The sequence below is a fragment of the Candoia aspera genome, chromosome 3 (genome assembly GCF_035149785.1).
Source record: "Candoia aspera isolate rCanAsp1 chromosome 3, rCanAsp1.hap2, whole genome shotgun sequence".
NCBI classification, from domain to species: Eukaryota; Metazoa; Chordata; class Lepidosauria; order Squamata; family Boidae; genus Candoia; species Candoia aspera.
The window spans coordinates 101,347,744-101,369,080 of NC_086155.1; the positions used below are offsets into that span (position 1 = coordinate 101,347,744).

A 21,337-nucleotide genomic window follows, 5' to 3' on the forward strand; every position below is an offset into this window, starting at 1 on the left:
AATATGAAGTTATTTCTGATATTGGTGCGTATTCTACTTCGGGTCTTATTTTGTTAAATAAATAAATCCAAAAAACTATAAAAATTGTACTGCCAAATTTAGTGGCATGATGGTGGGGATTCTGAGGGCTACAGAAACAGACCTGAGGGTCCCATGAAGCCCAGAAGTTACCCACCATAGATCTAATCCATAACATCATCCTACTATAGGTTGAACTGGGCTTGTGTTTTCACTCAGTATTAACTCACTTTGTAACCCACCAACAAATGGACTTGGCTAAACAACTGCCTCAAAATAAATAAGTAAATCCACAAAAGTATTCTTTGGGAAGTCTTACTCATTTATTTAAAACATTTATGTCACAGAATGTAAAAGTTGGAAGGAACCTGAGATATCATCAAGTCCAACCTTCTGCCCACAGCAGGAATGCACTACTAGAGTATCTCCAACAGAAGCTCATCCAGTCTATTTAATGGCTTCCATTGTAAGAAAATCCTCTTTCACTCCAAGCTGTCAATGTCCTTCCTAAAATGCCCAGAACTGTTTGCAATATTTTGCAGGATAGAAAGAATGATGGATTCTGTTGAACTAGGCACTATGCTTCTCTTGACGCAGCCACAGATTGAATCTGTTGGGGTTTTTTCCCAACTGTATTGCATCCATACATCTTATAGCCCTCAAGAAGATAATCAACTAAGCAAAAATGTGGTATCATAACATGTACTATATGGCTACGTACCTATTCTCTGCCAGAAGGCTTGCATAAGCGTGCCAGGCAACACTGCACAAGAGCATTTCTAGTGGAAAAACATTACGAAGCGGTATCAGCAATGCTGCTGCCGTAGCCAGAATACAGGGCTGAGATGTTAGACTCCAAAGAGCACCTGTTAAGTAAGTTTAAAAGCTGGACAATGTGGTCTTATAATTAGTCACTTATGGGTAGTCTCTTTTTAAAAACGTATTACTTCTCAGTAAATTTCAAGTATTAAAATTAAAAAGTTGGTTTAGAATGAAATCAACTCTTTCAGTGGTTTTTGTAACCACCCTTTCGTTGGTACCATTGCTTGTAAGAGTTAACTGATACACAGTGCTTCTGGGGCTGAGATGAGGACATCGTTTGAAGTGGCCACCCGATGATATTGGAACAGAAATGGCTATCTTCAAAGCAGAAACAGGCCCTGCCACGTGAGCTTTATTTTCTCAGTTCTAGTGGAAGGTCAGCAAATAATCTGCTTCACGAACTGTTGTTGAACTTACTGCCCATCCCTTCTCTTATTCCACATCAGCAGAGAAACACTGGCTGTGTTCATGTGACATGCTTGCCCATCTCACAGGGGTGACTCTGAGTGGTGTACAAGGACCCAAACACAAAACCCATAGCATACAACCCACAGCAGTTACAGTACCACGGTTGACTCAATCAGCCCAACTTTTGGGGTGGACTCCATAAAACAACTGACACATTGTTCAGTGTTGTGCAAACAACTCCATGCTTAGTAGGACATGGGCCAAGCTATCTTAGGAGACCAAATGACCAGTGATGAACTCCACTGTCATCTCCCAGTGACAGTTGCTTTAAGTAGGCAAGCCCTGGCAGAAGAGTTTTTCTGACGCACATTAGAGACGAGATTTGAACCAGGGAGTTGATCTTCCTGAATAGAGCTCAGGTGATCAGCGGACATATGCTCCATCACCACACCAGCCTTCCTTTCTTTAACTGCAACTAAGACAAGCAGCTCCTGTTTATTTTTCGCTGGCTGGCGATGAAGTAATAAAAGCCCTCTCCCCGCCCATCTCTCAGGAGGGCTCTGAATTTAGTTCAGCAATTTGCAGAAGAAGGCAAAGAAGAGGGAGTTGGAATCAGGAATCCAGAAGAAAGCTCGCTTCTGTGCTTCGTTTGCTCTGAGCGAGGATTCGTCGCTCGGAGCCGGACGCTTTCGGCGGCCTGATCCTTTGCCAGGAGGAGCGGGGAAGGAGGTGCCTGAACGGGCGGTGCCCTGTGGCTGGAGGAAGTTTTGCAGTTGGGCAGATTTAGAAAGAGGAGCGCCTGAGGGTGAGTAGCTGCTTGCGAGAGCGGCGCAAGGAGAGGAAGGGTCGAACACGAAATCCTCTGTCCAGCTCCTGGCGATACCTCCACCTACCCGCGCATCGGTTCCTCCCTTCACCGGCCCGTCGCTGTCGCCCCGATCGCCGGCACGATGGGCGGATCAGGCTCCAGTTTGCTGGACGAGAGCAAATGCACCTACATCCGAGGTACAGTGTCAAGCGTCCCTTAACTCGGCGCGCGTTGCACGGGCGAGTTCGGATGCCGAAGCTGGGGCAGAAGGAACCTTGCCAGGCTGTCGGGAAAGGGGCGGACGCGCTCGTGGAGTGCCTGCTTCGGGGAGCGAGGGGTTACGCGCGGGGAAATTTTGCGAAACTGTCGCTCCGTGCTTGGGAACAGGGCCCGGTGCCGACGTTGGGCGCCTGCGAACTTGCGAAGCGCTTTCAAACGCCTTAACTGCACTCCGAGCAGAACGCGTGTATGCCTGAACAGCTCCTATTGTCACCGTGAGGGAACGGTGTCGTAGATCACCTGCAATTCAACCAAACAGCTGCTGCCCTTCGATTTCATATGCGAAAGACGCGAAAACTGGAATCAGGCACTACACGTGGCGGCTGAGCTGTAACTCGGCGCGTGAAGTTGAGAATAATCCTCTTTGGATTCCGTGGGACTGGTTTCAAGTCACCACAGACAGGATGGGGCCTGGGTTGTTGAAGGGCTGACGTGCCCTTCAGCAACACGTCCGTTGCATATTAGAATGGAATGCCCTTGTAAGCTACTGGGTAGTTTTGTACTCGTAGTAACAATGGTCACACATGTCTTTAAAGGATTTGCGCAGTTAGAAGGATAAAAGGTAGAGTTGGTTGCCTGGAAAAGGGCTGCTGGTTTTACTGGAAACTGCTGAGTGGGAAATAATATTTAGGTGGCTGCAGCAGCTGGGGAAGAACAGGAGAATGGGAGTTGTGCTACACGTGGGGGGGGGGTATATGTAGCCCTTACTTGTCATGTTCTCCCTAAGACGGAAGAGTAGCTCCTGGTTCCCTGACAGAACGAATGGGCTGTTGCTCAGCCATACGATAAAGTTCCCAAACTTTTCAAAGGCGATTTTAGAAACTTTTGTCAGGGTTCCAAATTTATAGGGCTGTTTTGTTGATTATTCAGTTAGATGAATCTGCTCCTTCTGTTGCTATCATCTAAAAAGATATCCCATAGGCTGTTAAAAACATAATACAGTATACATAAAAACATTGGGAGAAGCAAAAAGGATTGGGTGGAGGAAAAGACAGGTCTTAAGTGGCTCTGGATGCAGGAATACCACCACAGCCCTCGGAGTTGCTCTTTGAGTGAGATGGGCGGTGACTAAATTTGAAATGTAAATAAAATAAATATGCTCCCAGTTGCAGCCAATCAGCCAAGGAGTTTGAGTAAAGTGGTAACTTTAGAAAAAATGTCAGAAGTGGCAAAAATGCCATTGCTCCATGATTTCTATCCTGTGACTTTATTGGAACTGATCAAGTACATGCAGCGGTTATAATTAGTATTAGATTTTATGCGGTTCAAACCCTTCTACTGGGAATTGAGCTTGTAGGTATATTGTGCTTTATACAATGCACCTAGCTTTATGAGTATTGTGTAAACCCACAGAATATACTAAAAGTGTCCACCTCCCAGGGAGGTGGAAACATGCAACCTCTAGTATGAGCGCATGGCATAACATAATAGCTCTATATCTCTACTGTAGTCTGAGAGCTCAAATGAAGATGGTGTATAACACTCAGATTATTCTATGACATAACAGTATCAGAGTTGGAGTCTCTGATAGATACTAAAATACAGGAGACTGAATGAATGAATCCCACTGATTGATTTGCTGAAACTCAGATCATTTTAAAGAACTGAACTTCTCATAATTTACAGTATGTCTCATAGGTCTAGTCCATAAAGAGCCTTAGAGTAGGGATTTGAGATATAACATCAACAAAATAAATTCTGTTACAAAGCAGATACCTGCAGAGCATACTAAACTCAACAAAGCACTTAAAACTATTATTGCAAAATTAGTTCTAGACAGAGATACCCAAACTAGTTTTCTAAGATTAATGACAGTCCGGAAGACCTCCTTTGGCAAGGGCCTTCCATAAAACAGCTGTTACCAAACAACAGTTTATTTTTGTTCTATGCCTAGCTACTGAGAGAGATCTTTGAATCTGTGGAGATGCATATGTGAAAGATAACACTCCTTTTATTTGTACATTTTAGAATTACTGTAATTTCAGTGCACACACTGCTTGAAAAACTTATTTACAGCTGTCCTTTAAATTTGACCAGATTGAAGGTAAGTCTTCTTAAGAGACCCAGAAAGGTCCATGCCATGGGTATTAAATCTGGTTTTGGGGTGACTAGCCAGGGGCTGCACTGCAAAACATAGGGGATCAGACAGAAACAATGTTATTTCATTTTTCATAATTAATTGACTGTCATAGGTAAACAGGAGTGTGGTCAGGCTTGTGAATGATAGTGATGGTTCCCCTGGCTCAAAACTGCCAAAGGATTTGGGGTGAGACTTTAAAAGCACGCCAGCTATTCAATGCAGAATAAGTAAATGATTTAAATTGCAAGGCTGGAATCCTAATGTTACTTATACGTTTGCCAGGTCTGAACTCCTAGGAAAAAGATTTTGACTCTGAGCACCTTGTTAAAAAAAAATATATCAGAATATCTTTGATAAAAGATAAATTCCATGCAAGAGACTATGAAGAGCAGGGTTGAAAAAAATAAAACCTTCATATAAAATGACTGAAATACACAATTTCAATCTGTGCTTCTATTTGGAGCATTGTGTACAATAGCTGGTTGTTCCAAGATGAAGGGTGTCCTGCAATTGGAAAAAGACAATTAAAATTATGAGTTTCCTCCATAGAAAACAAAACAAACTAGTATTTCAGGCTTCTTAGTTCAGGGAAGGGAAAAAAGGAGATGAAGAGGAATTATATGAAATGATGAATGGTGTGAAGAAAGGGAAGACAAGTTTTTAACCCTTCCATAATCACAATGGGAGGCCACCCAATTAAACTCAGAAGATTCAAGATTACAAAGTCTTTTTTTTTCCCTTTATACAAGCAAATAAACATGTACAATTATTTGCCACAAGATGTGGTGGTGATCCTTAAATTGGGTAGATTTAGAAAAGAATCCAACAAATGTACTGGTAATATTTCTACTGCCAGTAATTATCCACGCTAGCTATGGAAAGGCTCCATATTTGGAAGTAGCATCCCATTTCTTGTCAGCTGCTTGGAGAAGCTGTGAAGGGAAATGGTGTAAGAATGTTAAATAGGTTCTAGACTGTTGGGTTCATGGTGTTGTCTGAGCTTGCCTTTCTGTTTTGCAGATGTTTCATGACGAGGGTAGGAGCATCTGATGATGCACTAATGATGTTCCCTGAAGCAAGCTCAGACAACACCAAGAACCCAACAATTCAATCCCGAGTTACATATATTCACCACTATTAGAGATGTCTGGCGGAAGACTCTGGAAGACTGCTGGATACAATAGGGCTTTTCAGCTTTCCTTGCATGCTCTTCTTTATGCTATCAATTATGCCACTTGTATCAGTTATGTGAAAAGGGCAGATCTGAATAATTTGTTATTTTGCATAGTTCTGCTTATACTGCTTTGGGGGGAATCATTGGAGGGGCATGTACCATTCAGGACAATGAAATATTATTTGGCAATTATTGGTAATGTTTCAGGATTCTGAGATCTCATTTCCAAGCATTATTTTATAATCATAGGGTGTCAAAGTTTGATTTGTAAAAAGAAAGGAAGTGCTTCCCCCAAACCTGCATTTTGTATTCGGTATCTTTGTCCTAGACAAAGACTTTTTGGACTGCTAGTGCTTTAGGCTGGCAAACAGGATTTTTAGGGACTAACCTGGAGTCTTCCTTTTAGTATTTTATTGTATCCTTCTGTTCCTATTCTGATATTTATAGGGCAGCGATACAAATGTGTAGGCCCAGATGTCAGTACAGGGGAAAGACAAGCTCTTGCACAGGGAAGATAATAGATCATATGCGGTAACCAGTCCATCATGTGATTTTTGGCAGCTCTAAAGACATAGTCTTAGGGACAATTTTTTTACAGCTATTTAAATCTCTCCCTGAGTTTGAGGTCCCATTGAGTTGACTCCTACTTCACCGCAATCTCTTTGAATCCAGTAGATTTAAATAGGACTGATAACCCTGTGCTTCTCTCAGCAAAAAACTGCTCAACTTTTCCTGAATTATGCCCTTCTACTTGCTAGCCATTATTAAATTAATGGACAGTGATACTTGCCAGTCTGACCTTTTCCTAACTCTGTGTGGTGTAACATCAACAATTAGATGTTTTCAGCTACTAATTGGCAGACGTAGTTGAACCTCAAGTCATTTCTTAAGAGCTACAGTGAAGCCATAGTAAGAATAGTTTTTCCTCATATTTAACACTGTTCTGAATAGGTTCTGTAATACATAGATTTGTGATTAAAACATGTCAATTCACTCAATAGCCATGCTCCCTGCACTGAAGAGTACACAATACTAGCTGAGGCATTTGATATTTATGCCTTGCGTAGATCAGAATCCCACAATGCAGAGAATGCTTAAATGTGTTTTCCCCTTTACACATCTAAGCTTCATATGCTGTGACTGAGAAAATAAAGGAGGCCCCAGTGAAGTATATTCTGGCATCCAGGACTACCAGGTTGTTACCAAGTTAGGCTATCTGTTTCTTTAAATTGTCTATAGCACTGCTTAGATGAGTTCCAGGTTATTTTGCCCTTAAGCAAAGGGATGTGATGTTACATAATCTTGGCAAAGATACAAAGCTGATCATTGTTTGAAAGAAATGTCAACTATTTTGGCCATCAAAAGCAGAGCTCTGTTGTCTGTAAACCCAATATGGCGGAGATACTTATCAGAAATCTGGAGAAAGTATCCATCAGTATGACCTACCATGTGTGTAGAAGTCAATCACACACAATTTGGATTTGCTCTTAAATGGGTGCTTAGAATAGTACCTGAAATTAGTACCACTTCATTCTGAGTAAATCCATTTATATTCATGTGAGAAAGAATGCTTCCCAGAACATCGAGTATGGTAAATTAACTCTTGAGCCATAGTTTTTGTGATTGTTGTATCATTCCTATGGTGAAAATCCATGCAGAGTACTGCTGGGGGAAACAAAACCTTTTCAATCTGTTGCCTAAATTCTTTCTAGTCTTAGGAAGCAAAGCTCTGCAACTGAAAATATTTTGAACCCAAGATCTTTCTGCCTTCTGATGTGTAACACATTATACCTTTTCAGCTTTGATTGAGGGCTGAGTTTGTTTTGGCATTCTGAGTTTCAGAGATGAATATATTTGACAGTGAAGAATAATGTATAATATTAGGTCTTTTTTTTAAAATCCGTTCAATCGTGTCCGATTCTTGGAGACTGCCTGGACGAGTCCTTGCAGTTTTCTTGGAAGGTTTTTCAGGAGTGGTGTGCCATGGCTCCTTCCTAGGGCTGAGAGAAAGTGACTGGCCCAAGGTCACCCAGCTGGCTTTGTGCCTAAGGTGGGACTAGAACTCAGTTTCCTGGTTTCTAGGCTGGTACCTTCACCACTACACCAAACTGGCTTTCTTAGATCCTTAAGTATTTGCAAAAGCAGAAAAATAAAAAATGGTGGAAATGCCCTATTACCACAAACATGCTGGTGGAAATAGAGTTTTTACCCCCACATCCATCTAATGCAAAACTCATTCTTACCTTGAGTCACCTCTCAGGTGTCCCCCCTATTTGGCTTTACTGTATTGCTACCTTTCAGCTCATTTCTCCTTTAGCCAGCCCTTCCTCCACAGGTGCTGCTTGTATTTGCTGGAAAGGAAAGTGAGGCATACTTCCATGGATGGTGTGAGCAGTCATCTCTCAACAGGTGGTGCCTGAAATCCTGTTTCCACAAAGGCTGGGTTCGCACATGGAGCTAAGCCATTGTTTAACCATCACTTATTAACCTATGATTGACAGGTTCACAGAGCATACTAAGACAGATTGTTTCATAGACCACAGTGGTTTGATCTGCACAAAATGCTAAGCCAAAACTGCACAGATTGCACCACGGCTTAGAGCAGTACCTGAATGAAGTCAAAGATTACTCTGTGCGACACTGAGTTCCATTCCACTGCTGAAACTATTCATAGAGTTGCATTGCAGAACTCTGATTGGTTTTCATTTGAAGCCTTGAATCAACAGGGAATTTAGAGAAAACAGTATGTACTATCTTTAATCGTGTCAGTTCTTTTTTAAAATAATTGTTGTCAATCTCTCCTGAACAGAAAAATCAATCCTGCTCTAGGAGCCAGGAGCCTGTACTGGTCTCTGCTATGATATTGGGATTTGTGACTGTGACGTGTCTCTCTGCTTGAAACACAAAGGCTGACTTGGTCTCCAAGCAGATTGTCCCATCACAGTGAGGGCTATTCTAATTTTTAAAAATTATACCAGAAATGTTCTGTTTTAGTAGATCTTTATATTGCAGATAGGAGAAGAAGTTTGTTGCTGAAAGAAAAAAGAACAATGTACCTGATCTTATTAATGCATTATCAGAAAACTTAATGCTTTCTGGAGCAAGCTATAACTCTCCTGTAATATAGACTTTGGAGGAAACCACAATCCTTAAATTATAACAGCAGATAAAATGTTAGGGTAGGGAGAAGCACTTTTCTGCTCTTTTAAGGTGCATCTCTCCTGAGTGTTGTATCTGTAGAAAATTCTCAGAAAAAATTACATCTAGCAGAAAGAGCTAGCTTTATTCCATTTTTACTTCTGTTGCCAAATTTTAGCAAAAAGTACTTTTTCTGGATAAATACTGGACAAGAAGTAGAAGCAAAGGGCTGCACCTTCTCTTTTAATTGTTAGTATTCCATGGTGGTTCATGTAAAAAAAATCGACCTGATTGATGGATCATTAAATAAAATTTCCAAAGACTTTTTTTTAATGCAGTTTGAAAATTAGGGGTTATAGGATGCATCTGGGATGATGGGGAAGAAATTTGCAAACCAAAGTTTTTCTTCCCATGGGCAATTTTAACTTGCAGCCTCATTTATTTTAGAAATCGTGCATTGAGGCTATCCCTGGGATTGTCAACTACTTATTGAAATGGCCTATAAGACTAAAGAAGTAAATGAATAATTAAATTATTCTGAAGAAGGCAAAAGTAATTCAAGATAGAATTATGAGAGCTGTGGGGCTTGGTTTGCTCTGAAATCTTAATACAAGGACTGCAGTTTTCTTGAGGAAGTCAGGACTATAATTAGATGTATCCATAATACTGAATGGGTGTGACTCCAAATAAATTCATGTAGATTAGTATATTGAAGTTGTGAAATAACTGAATTAACATATTCAGCAAAATGAACAAAAAAGGCTGACTATTGGGAAAAACAACATTGGCAAATTGACCTAAAAATATCAGAAGAATGGAATAAACTTTTTGCAGCTTGAAACATGTTATATTGAAGTAGAGTTTTACAAAAACATAACTGTGCATTGGAAGAAGTGGAAAAATGATTGGATTTACAAGAATATTTAACGTTAATTTGTGTAGGGTGTTTTGGACTGAGAGGTTGGTCGGCATTATGCAGCCTCACAAACCCATCATTAAAAATATATTTAGGAGTGGTCTATTCTCACGTTAACATTGAGACAGATGTTGCTCAACTTTTGTTAACTTCTGTGGCTATCCCATTGACAGCCACTCTGTAAATTATGATCAGAATCATTACTGCTGAGATTCAGAATTCAGAGAACTGGGCTGAAGCTCTGAACTCAGACTACAAATAGCAGGTTCACCTCCAAATGATAGATGTATTGAGAGCAGTGTATTAAAACCCAAGTCCTAAACAGAGCAGTTCAAGAATAATTGACTTGCTGTTTGTCTGCATACAAAATGAGACCATTTTATATAGTTTGCTTACCATGAAGTCTGCCCTCAGGCCATGGATCAAATTATGTTTAAGAAAGAACATCTTGGACAGAATTGATAATCATGGAGGTGGTAGTGGATGTAGGTCTGGTTACTTTTAACTATGGTGTAGTTTTTCTCAACCTTGGCAACTTTAAGATGTGTGGACTTCAACTCCCAGAATTCCCCAGCCAGGAATTCTGGGAGTTGAAGTCCACACATCTTGAAGTTGCCAAGGTTGAGAAACACTGGTCTAGCATGTCATCCAAACCCAAACTAAGGCTCACTTAAAGCTATGCATCTACTACTCCTTCCCCCAACAGAAGTAAGGGTAGCCCCAAGAGGATCTGTTTCTGCAGCTGTGTTTCCATTGCTTGTGCCTTGCTTTCCCACCCTACTTGTGATGATGCTGGTGGTGGTTGCTTGCAAAATAATAACAATAGTACAGGAAGAGCCAGCTGGTGCAAACACAGCAGGGATAGCTGGCTTAGAACCTTTTGAAATGGGTTGGTTCTAAGGATCCAGCATGTTAACTCATTCTCTCAAATGGGTCTCAGACTCAGCATTAGAAGTTAATATTTCAAATTGTGGAGCCCCTCATGCTCCTCATAGTTGCAGCTGGTACCTTCAGAATTCTGTGTCTAGTCTTAATGGTTATGGCCAGGACATTATGTGCAAAACAGAAAATAAAAAGTAACCCCATTATGTGGAATCTCTCCCTCTTCCATAGCTTGTTTTCTTCACCTCTCATCCAAGTAGATGTCTTGCCTTCATCACATTTAGTTGGTTGTCAGGAGACTGAGAAAATTGCCCTATAGGTCAGAAGTTGTCCATCTTCCATATAGAAGAGTATTTTTAAAGAGCCATACACAATATTGTTTTCTACAATTATATTCAGATTTGCAAAATAGCATGCAGAACTAATTATAGATAACTGAAAGCATGGTTTACTTACTTAGTCTACCGATTTGCAGTGAGTTTAAGACCTTTAGTAGATTCATGGACCCTTCTTGACTGCAGTGCACTATATAGAGAGGGTAATAGTATGCCTGCACACATTCACACATGCAGAACTATTCTGCTTTAAGTGAATAGGGTCCCTTGTCTTGAAGAAGCATGCAATCTTTTTAAATTAATGTCTTAATAAATCAGTGTGTAAGGAGTAATGGTTAAGAAATTAGATTAAAAATAGGTAGACCCAACTTCAAGTCTGCTTTCAGTTACAGAAGCTTACTGTGACCAGTCACTCTCAACCTACTTTACAAGATTGATTTTGTGGGAACTAAAAGAAGGGAAACCCCAGTATAAGCTGCCTTGTGTTACTAGAGTAAGATGGGATAGAACTCTAACAAATAAATACACCCTTCCATGGCAAATGCTGTCTGTCTGTAATCATTGAATGTGATAATATTACAGGAACAATTCCAGGAGATAACAGAATTTCATATAACCTATTTATTGATTGGGCATTCATGTCCACTAGAAATCAAATTAGATGGAATTCAGCCTATTGATTTCACTGGGATCTCTTCTGTTCCACACAACTTGTGAATAACTCCTGGTGAAAACTGCAAAAATTTGAATTGATTTGACAAACATTTTGAGAATTATGGTTGAATGCAGCACAGTTATCATGGCCTGATTTTAACCAGCTCCTGCAATAATATTTACTGTAATTAAATGATGACGTTATACAGACTACATAAATTGCTGTGGATGTTGCAAAATTAACAGATGTGTAAAATTATGGTAAAATTCATGTAACTATAACTATCTTTTTCAGATCCCTTGAGGGGAAACAGATTTGTCCATTATTTTAGGTGAATGACCAAATGGGAAATTGGTACATTGCATTCCAAGTCCCCTAAATTGGGAACTGAAAGGCTGGATTAAGACATCATGCTAAGCAATGAGCTGTCCTAACCCTGGTTTGTTAAATAAGAAAGTGGTTAGGTTTACATTTTACTGTAAGCCATAATATGTACTAGAAAACCCCTAAATTAAGTTCATTTTCACTAGAGCTCCCATTGTGCAGATACAGAAAGCCTGAAGATCTGCATGTCTACACATTGCATGGAAATAATTTGAGACCTGGCATTCTTTTCCCTGACCTTGGAAACTCTGGAGGGCACACATTTTACATACAGTAGCACACCTGTTTGTTGCAGTGCATGAACATTTTCTATAGCAAACACTGGGGAATGGATTGTGATTTCAACAGGGCAGATCTGTTAAAATATGTGGTTCTACACCTTGTTCCAGCTCATGCAGTATAAGTAAAAGACATGTAGCCTTAAACACCCAAACTCACTGGGACTCTTGATTAGGTTAGTGAACCTTGAAGCCTTTAGCTTATAGGTCTTTACTGATGAAAGGTGCCTGTCCCCACATTAATACGTACTGAGGTTCACAACTTTTTACGAACCATCTTCATGGTGTTGGCTCTGGTGGCCAGCTGGTAGCCAATAGGTTCTTAGAATTCAAAGACAGTAGGCTCAGACTAGGGTGAAATGCAAAAAAGAACTTTATTGAATAAATATTATGGAGAAAAACATATACCAATACATGTCCTTTCAGCTTGCCTGGAAGCCCAAAGTAATGTCAGTGGACAGAGCCCCTTGAGTCAGGTGACAGTTGCATGTTTTCTTCCTGGGTCTTTAGGTCTACCCCAGGACTCCTCTTTAACTTACTGTTATAAGTAGCAATGCAGATAAAGGGCTCAGAGGCAAGAGGGATTCACAATACGATGCAATACACAGAGTTTGTTAAGTAACTATTTCTAAGGAATTTACAATACAAAGCTTGCTAAATTAAACTTAATTTGCAATAGTTTTTTAGATTATTTATATTCTCTGGGCAGAAGGAGAATGTGGACCACACTGCTAGCTAAATAAAAATCACCTGAATTTTCAGGTTATCATAAAATGTTACGAGATTTCAGTGAAAAGTGGCATTCTAATGTGAACTGTCATGCAGGAATGGTGAACTCTTCTGTGATTTATCAGCTTCTTAAGATTTTAGCTTATTTTTAAGTTAATTTTTATTTAATTTGGAGAGCTAGTGGGGATTGCCTAGGAGTGTCCTGGGTTCCGTGTTGATGATCTCTGATACAAAAGAACCAACGTAAGACTAAGCACTTCCATTCCACAGCAAACAGAATGGCTTCATAAAGTATGGAGATCCTGAATCTGTTCTCTACTTATATATTCCTCTTATAATGTTGTTTTCTTCCTGTTTCTTTTTGTTGCCTAGCTGTGTAAGGGGAAATGTGAAGTGTTTTCATATATGCTCTAACCATATCAACCATGATTCATTTCAAAAACTGTGCTTGGATACAAGTTGGTTTCCAAACGTACCCCCGCATGAGTTAAAGTTGTTATTCAGTAACTTGCATTTTTAGATCTTGTGGCCTAAAAATTATTAAGGTCTTCTTGCTTTCTTCTTTGCATGCCTTATATTTTAGTAACAGGAAATGTGGTCAACTGAAACATTCTGTTTTTCCTGTAAGATTCAACATTAGCAGGTGTTAGTTATATTGATATAAAGGCATCCAACTGCTTAACAAAGGCTATACCCTAAGGAATGGTACTAATTCGATGATAGTATTTTCAGATTCAAAAGTGCTTTTGATCCCATCTTTCTGCACTGAAATTTATTACAGAGCAACCAAATGAAAGCCATCCAGTATAACCAGGTCACTAAAAACCACTCTAGAAGTTATCCTAGAAAATGTATGCAGTACCAATCTCATATTTGCAAAATTAAAGGAATGTGCATGCATATATTCTTAGCCCTAGATCCAAAACAAACAAATGCCTAGTGTGGCCAAGCCACTAAAGCTTTGGACACTTACATTATTGTATAGCAGTACAAGAGCTAAACTAGGTATGATGCTGAATGCATCTTCTGATTTAATATGGAATGTGTATAAGTTGCTGTATCGGTCAGCATGATAATTAGGGTAAGCCATTGGGACCATTGGAAGCTTTTGTGCCAAAGCAAATGATGATGCCAAAAGAAAGAATGACTGGAGGAAAAGAAGAATATCTGACTTGATAGAACAGTTTAGTGGATCCTTCAATCTGGTTATGCTATGCTTTAAATTACCCCCACATTATATTCTTTTAGAAAATAGTGATAACCCAATACTGACACACTGAGCTGCCACTTTGGTAGTTTTTTTCCTCTCTAATTATGAAACAAATCAGGTTGTAATTGCTAAAAGAAATTTGAGAGGACATAAAAACACTCACGACCCTTACATTGTTTATTTGGCCTTCATTTTCCTGACATAGGATTATTTACATTTCAGACTTATTCTTTGGACGAGTGCTTTCAGAATCCATGCTCTGTGGCTGGTTTTCAATTTCTGTTATAAAAGTGAGCACGACAGTGAACTGTTCTTTAGCTGATATTATATCAACTTGGATCTAATTTCCATTTCCTAAGATGCTTTACCGGGCATGTTTTTAGAGTTATGGATGTGAAATCCAGATTTATGAGTTAAGGCTTTATCTGTGATCACCATTTAATTTACTTATATGAGAATGGAAATGTGCAAACCAGTATAGTTCTCCCTGAAAACAAAACAAAAAACCCCCACAACCCAATGACTTTTCCAGCTGTTTTGGCTAAGGCTGTTTTCCTGTTACAATAACAGTGGAATGTGAAGAGTCTAAAACTGTATCATTATGGTTATTAGAATTTTTTTCCTTAGTACATTTTGTTATGTGAAATATCTAGAATGTTGGAAATAAGAGCATAAGAAAACAGGCTGCCACAGAGTTCCTCCAATGAGGATATGAGACATGGTTTAAATAGTAAGATTTATTAAGCACTATTTGTAGCTGTGTTACAATAGATTTTAGCAGTGCTGTTGCTGCTTTTCCTTGATTATCACTGCTGATGAATGTTTCTTGCTTAGTGTATTGAAAGAACCTAAAGCAAGCAGCAAGCAATCATTAAGGTTTTTCAGCTCATGTGGCCACTTTTGGAGAGTGTCACAATAACCCAGAGTCCTTGAGAATCTAAGCATAGAGAACAAAGCTGAGAACAAAGGAGCTACAGACTCTAGATTGCCAGAAGAACAAACTAGGGAACCAGGCTCATATGTTACACTAAGCAAACCAGAGATGGGCAGTCCTCATTTCTTTACCTGCCCAAATGCACATGTTTCCTCAGTACTGCCTATCAGAGCTAAACTGTCAGAGTTAACTTCATCTCTGCCTTCTGTGGTCAACGATATGAACTATCTCTAATAGGGCAAACCAAATTAAGAAATGTACAGCACAATTTTAATGCAAGTTTGCTCAGAGTTAAATGTCAGTCATTTGGGCTCAACCTTTATAAAGGCTGGGGAGTGAACTAAAATTCTAAAAAAAGACAGTAGTAGTTAAGATCAGCTAAATCACCCACATGTATTTTCTTCTCTTATCCTCATTTGTACTTGCTGAAGACCCAAGATCTCATTTTAATCACAGCATTGATTCAGAATTTGCCTGACATAAAACTCTGGTCCAACTATGTGATGCTATTATGCAGAAATTAGAAATGTTTTCCTAGATCTATGAAATAAAGTTGACGAGAGACCACTTTATACGTGATTTGACAGATTGCAGTGAATGGAATAATTAAAACACTTTTGAGTTGTTCTGAGATAAGGTGACAGTATAGGCTTATTCTTTTTGGAGTTCTGAACTATAATGACTCATTGACACATAGAATTCATTGCTAATCATGCCTATGGTTCTTACAGTAAATGATTTCTGAGTACTCAACTTAGAGCATAATGTCTGCTGTTGCCAATACCAGAAATGATGCTTCAAAGTGAGTGCACATGGAGTAAAATAACAGTGACAGATCATACCAAAGGCCCGTACAATATTTCTCAATATTACTGATGGTGTGGAACTCTGCTGCTTTTCTCTTATGTCAGGGTGTCTCATATCCCATCCCAGGAAATACCATTGTGGCAATACAGTCACAAGTGTTGCCCAGTTGTCAATTCTGTTTTCATGAACCACTGACCAAAAGGGAAGGAAATCTGAATTGGGTTTTACTGTTTTTTTACAAGCTCTTTCACCATTTGCTTTCGTTTTATATTTCAGTTGGTCTGTAACTACAACAAAGTAATAAATACTAATTTTTAAAAAATGAGTTGAATTGGCCTGCCAATTAGCTGTGGCAGAATTTATTTATTTACTTATTTATTTGCACTCTAGGTGGTTCACAGTTAAAAAAGACAGAAAACAATAAAACAATACAATAGATTGGACAATGGATAAAAGTCAAATAATTTTACACTCACACTGACATCCTAAATTGTAATTAATATTGATACAATACCTCTTTCTTTTTTTATCCTCAACAGTCTAAGTTATCTAGACATTAGAGGGTTAATCATCTTCAATCAATACCATAGAAAAATCACTTTATCAAAAAAATACAATGCATTAAGATTTACAACAACATAATTAAAAACAATAGTAAAAACAAGGTGCAAAAGATGGCAAAAAGTGGGCAACAAGAAGCAACCCCACACTACCTGGAAGGGAGCTTCAATCCCCTTCACCAAAGACCCTCTGAAACACCAACATTAATAAATGAAAAGAATGGGTGGGAAAACCTAAAGTAGCATTTATTTCATTTTGGAGAACGAAAGAATGTCAAAATTAACCCTAGTGCTGCAACAGATTCATTTCTATATGGTGTTTTTCCCCCCACTTACCATGGATTCTAATCTAATTCCCATGCGTTATATATTATTCTACACCTCTTTTTCACCTTTTTAGCTGTAAATAGATGCCTCTTATAGAGTCAATTCAGTTGGTCCATGGCTGCTAAGGGTCATTTTGCCTATATAACAGTATTGCCTGTGTAACAGTAATGAGGACAATTTTTGTCACCTCAGCAATAGATGGGTGGTGCTAGATGATGCTGTAAATGTAGTGGGGAATGATCAGATCCTATCCCAAGATCCTAGGTGAAGGTTTTTCCAAACCTTCAAGAAAATCTCAGTGGTTGAAACTGAAGGCACCATGGATTTAACTTACATTTGCAAATCAACATGCCACTGATCTGTAGCTTCTGCCCTGTTTCTCTTGAATGTAAATTCTTAGTTTTTTTAATTTATTGAGCAGAAACAAATGATCAAAAACCAAGGTAAGAACTTGTACTGTACCACTTCAAGCTGCTGATGTGGAATTGAATAGTTCTTTATACTTGATTTGAACACTTCCTTACATATGCTGAACCACCACTCCCAGTTTGTTTGTAATTGTTGCTATCTCAGAAAAGTTAACCTTTCTTTATTTTACTAGACACTGACTGTATATAAGCAGAGGCAGATTTGCTGGTGTTAATTGCCTCACTTTGCTTCAGCTGAAACTATGCTATTGTTATTTTTGCAGAGCTATATTTATACAAGTCTTGTCCTGTGTGTGCATTTCTCATTATTTGGCAAATAGACGACCAATCTGCCTTCCATAATACAAGGAAATGCAGATGGCATGAGACAAGGGTGTTTTGCACACATAAGGAGCTCCTGTGGCTAGGAGGAACTTGGAAGCTGTTGAAGTCATTTGGACAAATTCAGAATGGAAGACTCCATCTGGAGATGATGTTGGCCCATTCTCCAAAAAGGAAAACGTCTCCATGAAAGTATAAGTCACAGTTTTACCCAGTCTTGGACAGCTAGATTGTTTTTTAATTTACCCAATCTGTGTATGGGGTGGAAGAGAGGCTGAATGTTAGCACAAAAAGATTGGATTCCCATCTAAGTCATTTTAGAATATTGAAACTGAAAAGCTAGAAAAGGCATGTATCAGTGCATCATGTGATAAAATTGTTCCTGCTAGATGTGTCCTGCTCAGTCTATGAGGCACCCAGACAGAATTATTATCAAAACACTTTATTTAAAGCAACTATTTACAACAGTAAAGTCCTGGTGAATAAATGTCAGGGTCAGCCTCGCTCCGAATAAGACACGAACTCACTTAATAGGGATTAAGGATTTCCGGTTTATTGAAACGGTTCTGACAGAAAGAAAAACGGGAATGGGGGTGCGGTGGTGAGGTGCCCTGTTTATACCCCCTTGCGGGGTCCTGTGCTCCTCCACCCTTCATTGTCCCCATTCCCCTTGATGGGTTTCGTGATGGCTGTGTGGGCGTTTTCCCGGTTGCTGTCCTTGTCCTCTTGGTTCAGGTGTGTCCTCCAGGGCACCAGGTGCGATTTATCGCTGCTTATCTGAAGTCCTTCTATTCAGCTGCATATGATTCCATGGGTGTGGGTGCTTTGGGTGCTTGGTTTAAGCGCTGATTTAATTATCTCCTTCCTCTTTTTCTTAATGATCATGATCCACGTTGTGAGGCTCTTTGTGCCTTGCAACGGGGTCATGACAATAAGGCAAAGCGATTCCAATCAAGACCACTCAGGCAATGATGGATGAACAGACAAGGCTGCAGGATCAGACTGTGGCAGAACAGCAAGGCAGAATTTGGCTAACTCTCTGATCGAAGCTGTCAGGCTTGGTGAAGCTAGGGTGCGTGGTGTCCTGTTCAGACTATGAGGCAGCCAGGCAGGTTTATTATCAAAAAACACTCTTTATTAAATTAGTTACAATAAATAAGTCCTTTTGGTCAAGAGATAGGCTGGTTCTGATCAAGACCAACTGGGTAATAACTAGGGAACCGGCAGGAGGAGACTGTAGTAAAACAGCGGAGCAGGATTCACAGATGGAGGCTGGAAGGCTGGGAGAAGCGAGGGCTCATGGCACTACTGAAACTGGGAATGAATGCCCACGATCTGGAACACCACTCAAACTAGGCTGGCACCGGGAAGCTGGGTGAGGCTGAACTGGACCCACTGGACAAGTCTTGGCTCTAGCGACAGGACTGGACTGGATACTCGGAACTGGAGGCTCAGAACAAGGCTGAGAAGTTGAAGCAAGGCTGGACTCGACTGAAGATTCTGGACTGGGCTGGAGTCTAGGCACACGACTAGGCTGGACTGGAGGTTCTGGACTAGGCAAAGGGCTTGCAACACGATCAGACTGGACCACAGGTTCTAGGCAAGGTTGCAAACCCAATTCACAACAAGATAGATGTGAAGTTCCTGAGCAATGTCAGGCAACCAGGGCACGGCTAGGCTGGGCTGGGGATACAAGGCAAGGCTGAAGGTCAAAAGCACAATGAAGCTATACTGGAGACTTTAGACAAGGCTGGGAGCTAGACAAGGCTGAACTGGAGATTCAAGGCAAGGCTGAGGACTTGAGGCACAACGAGGCTGGACTGGAGACTCTGGACATGGCTGGGAACTTGAAGCAAGGCTGGAAGCATGTCTGGAACGCACACAAGGACGATGAAGAGCTATACAGAACTATAAGCACTTATGTACAAACAGAAAACATGTTCTTACAAATGCAAATAATTGCAATTGCTCTAGTAAGTAACAGATTAAGCTTATATATCCAGCTGTTAGCACAATACCCATTCCAGTTTCTTAGTTCTGTTTACTTTTACTGAGATCTTCAGCCAAGATTTGAAACATGAATTAAACATTTCAATATTTCACTGATTGCAAGAACAGTCTTCCAGCTTACTAACAAATTTGAGGTATCATGCCAAATGGATTTTAAAAAGTGGGTATTAGCAGTTCCCAAACAGATCAAACCTCCTTTTTGTTGTTCTGTTCTCTAATTTATTTGACATATAAAATGATAAATGAATATGAGTGTTGATACCTCCATCCCGTGAGTAAAATTAATAATTCAGTTAGGATAACTGCCAATGGTGGACTTTGAAGAACAAAGTAGGAACACTGTCAAAATTAGCTCCTGCTTTGTTCGTGCAAGTCCATAGTCAGCTTGTAAAAGTAAAGCAGAGAGCAAAGTCCAGAGCAAATAAATTTAATTTTATAAAACAAAATTAAAAATAAAGTTTTAGAATTTTTAAAATTAAAAACAAACTTGTAAGATTTCACATGAGAGTTTGGCCATTTTTTTTACAATAGGGCATCTCTGGGTACCATCTAGTGCTGATGAAGGCACCATGGTTTCTCTGGGCTCTGGATTTGTGACAGCCATTATAGGGAGTGGTTTGAAAGCAATCTTCGTACAGTATCCATTATATGTGCATTGGTGAAATAATGCTGTGTACTGTTATGCCATCTGCACATAATGCTATGGGTGAATGGTTGCCACAACAATAAAACATCATTGCTAATGTTGCAAAGACTTAAATTTAGCAGTAGAGCAAATAATCGCCATGCAAATGTTTAAGTTCAAGGACCTAGGCTTTCTTTTAAGTACTCTATCAAACAAAATCATCATTTGCTTTGCCCAAAGGTTTCAAGTCCCTACAAAATTTAGTAAGACATTCAAAACTGAACAAACACTGCAGAAACCTTATAGGCTTGAAATCATTCAAAGTACTTCTTCACCCTTCCCATTTTGCTGGGATAGTCTGTAGATCAGTGTTTCTCAACCTCAGCAATTTTAAGCTGTGTGGACTTCAACTCCCAGAATTCCCCAGCCGGCATGGGGGGGCTGGGGAATTCTGGGAGTTGAAGTCCACACAGCTTAAAATTGCTGAGGTTGAGAAACACTGCTGTAGATACAGTATTTCTGAGGTCTGTAATTTTGGTGTTTGCTGTTAAAAGCCTTGAAAAATGCAAGGAAATCTGGATGCTAGCTGGATGCTAATATTCTCACTGAACTCATGGCTGCAAAATTAGCTCTTTCATCTGCTCAGGGAAGCAACATTTTTCACTCTTGTGAGACATTCCTAAACATGGAGAGTTTCCAGTCTAGTGTGCACGACAAAACTGAAAGGGTGGTGAGTTTGCATTTAACAGAAATCAGAGTCCAGAAATGTGTTTCATTGATATCCTATTGAGTCAGTGGAAATCAGGGAGTCAGTTTAGAATTTCAGTATAGTGTGCGGCACTGAACATAGCAAGCAACTGGAACCTCTTGTTTTAAATGACTGATCGACTAAGCTGTGGCTTGGGTAACCATGATTCACTGAATAAACTGCAATGGCTGTGGTTTATTCTGTAACTTGATTCACGAAAAGCAAACAAAGCTGTTTATGGCTTAACGCGCACAATGAATCTAGCTACTTTCTTGCTTTTCATTTGAATAACCATTCTTTTAAAAGTTCAAAAAAAATGGCTTGGAATGAGCAGGGCACTTTGTTCCAGGGTTTTCAGAAGAGCCAATGGATTTTGTTCAGTGCCAGAAAGTACAGAATGTATGTATCTCAGCTTATATGCATTGTTTTAAGATTAGGAAAAAATAGCAGGAAGCAATTGG

General features: G+C 39.7%; 1 protein-coding gene across 1 annotated transcript in view; it reads left to right on the forward strand.

The window, feature by feature from the left end:
* Positions 1–2,043: 2,043 nt before the first annotated feature.
* Positions 2,044–21,337, forward strand: part of NIBAN1 (niban apoptosis regulator 1) — a 58,845-nt gene continuing 39,551 nt past the window's right edge. Inside the window, exon 1 of the mRNA XM_063298420.1 lies at positions 2,044–2,253. Within this exon, the coding sequence (XP_063154490.1) occupies positions 2,199–2,253 (55 nt within the window). The 5' untranslated portion in view covers positions 2,044–2,198. The remainder of the gene's footprint in view (positions 2,254–21,337) is intronic.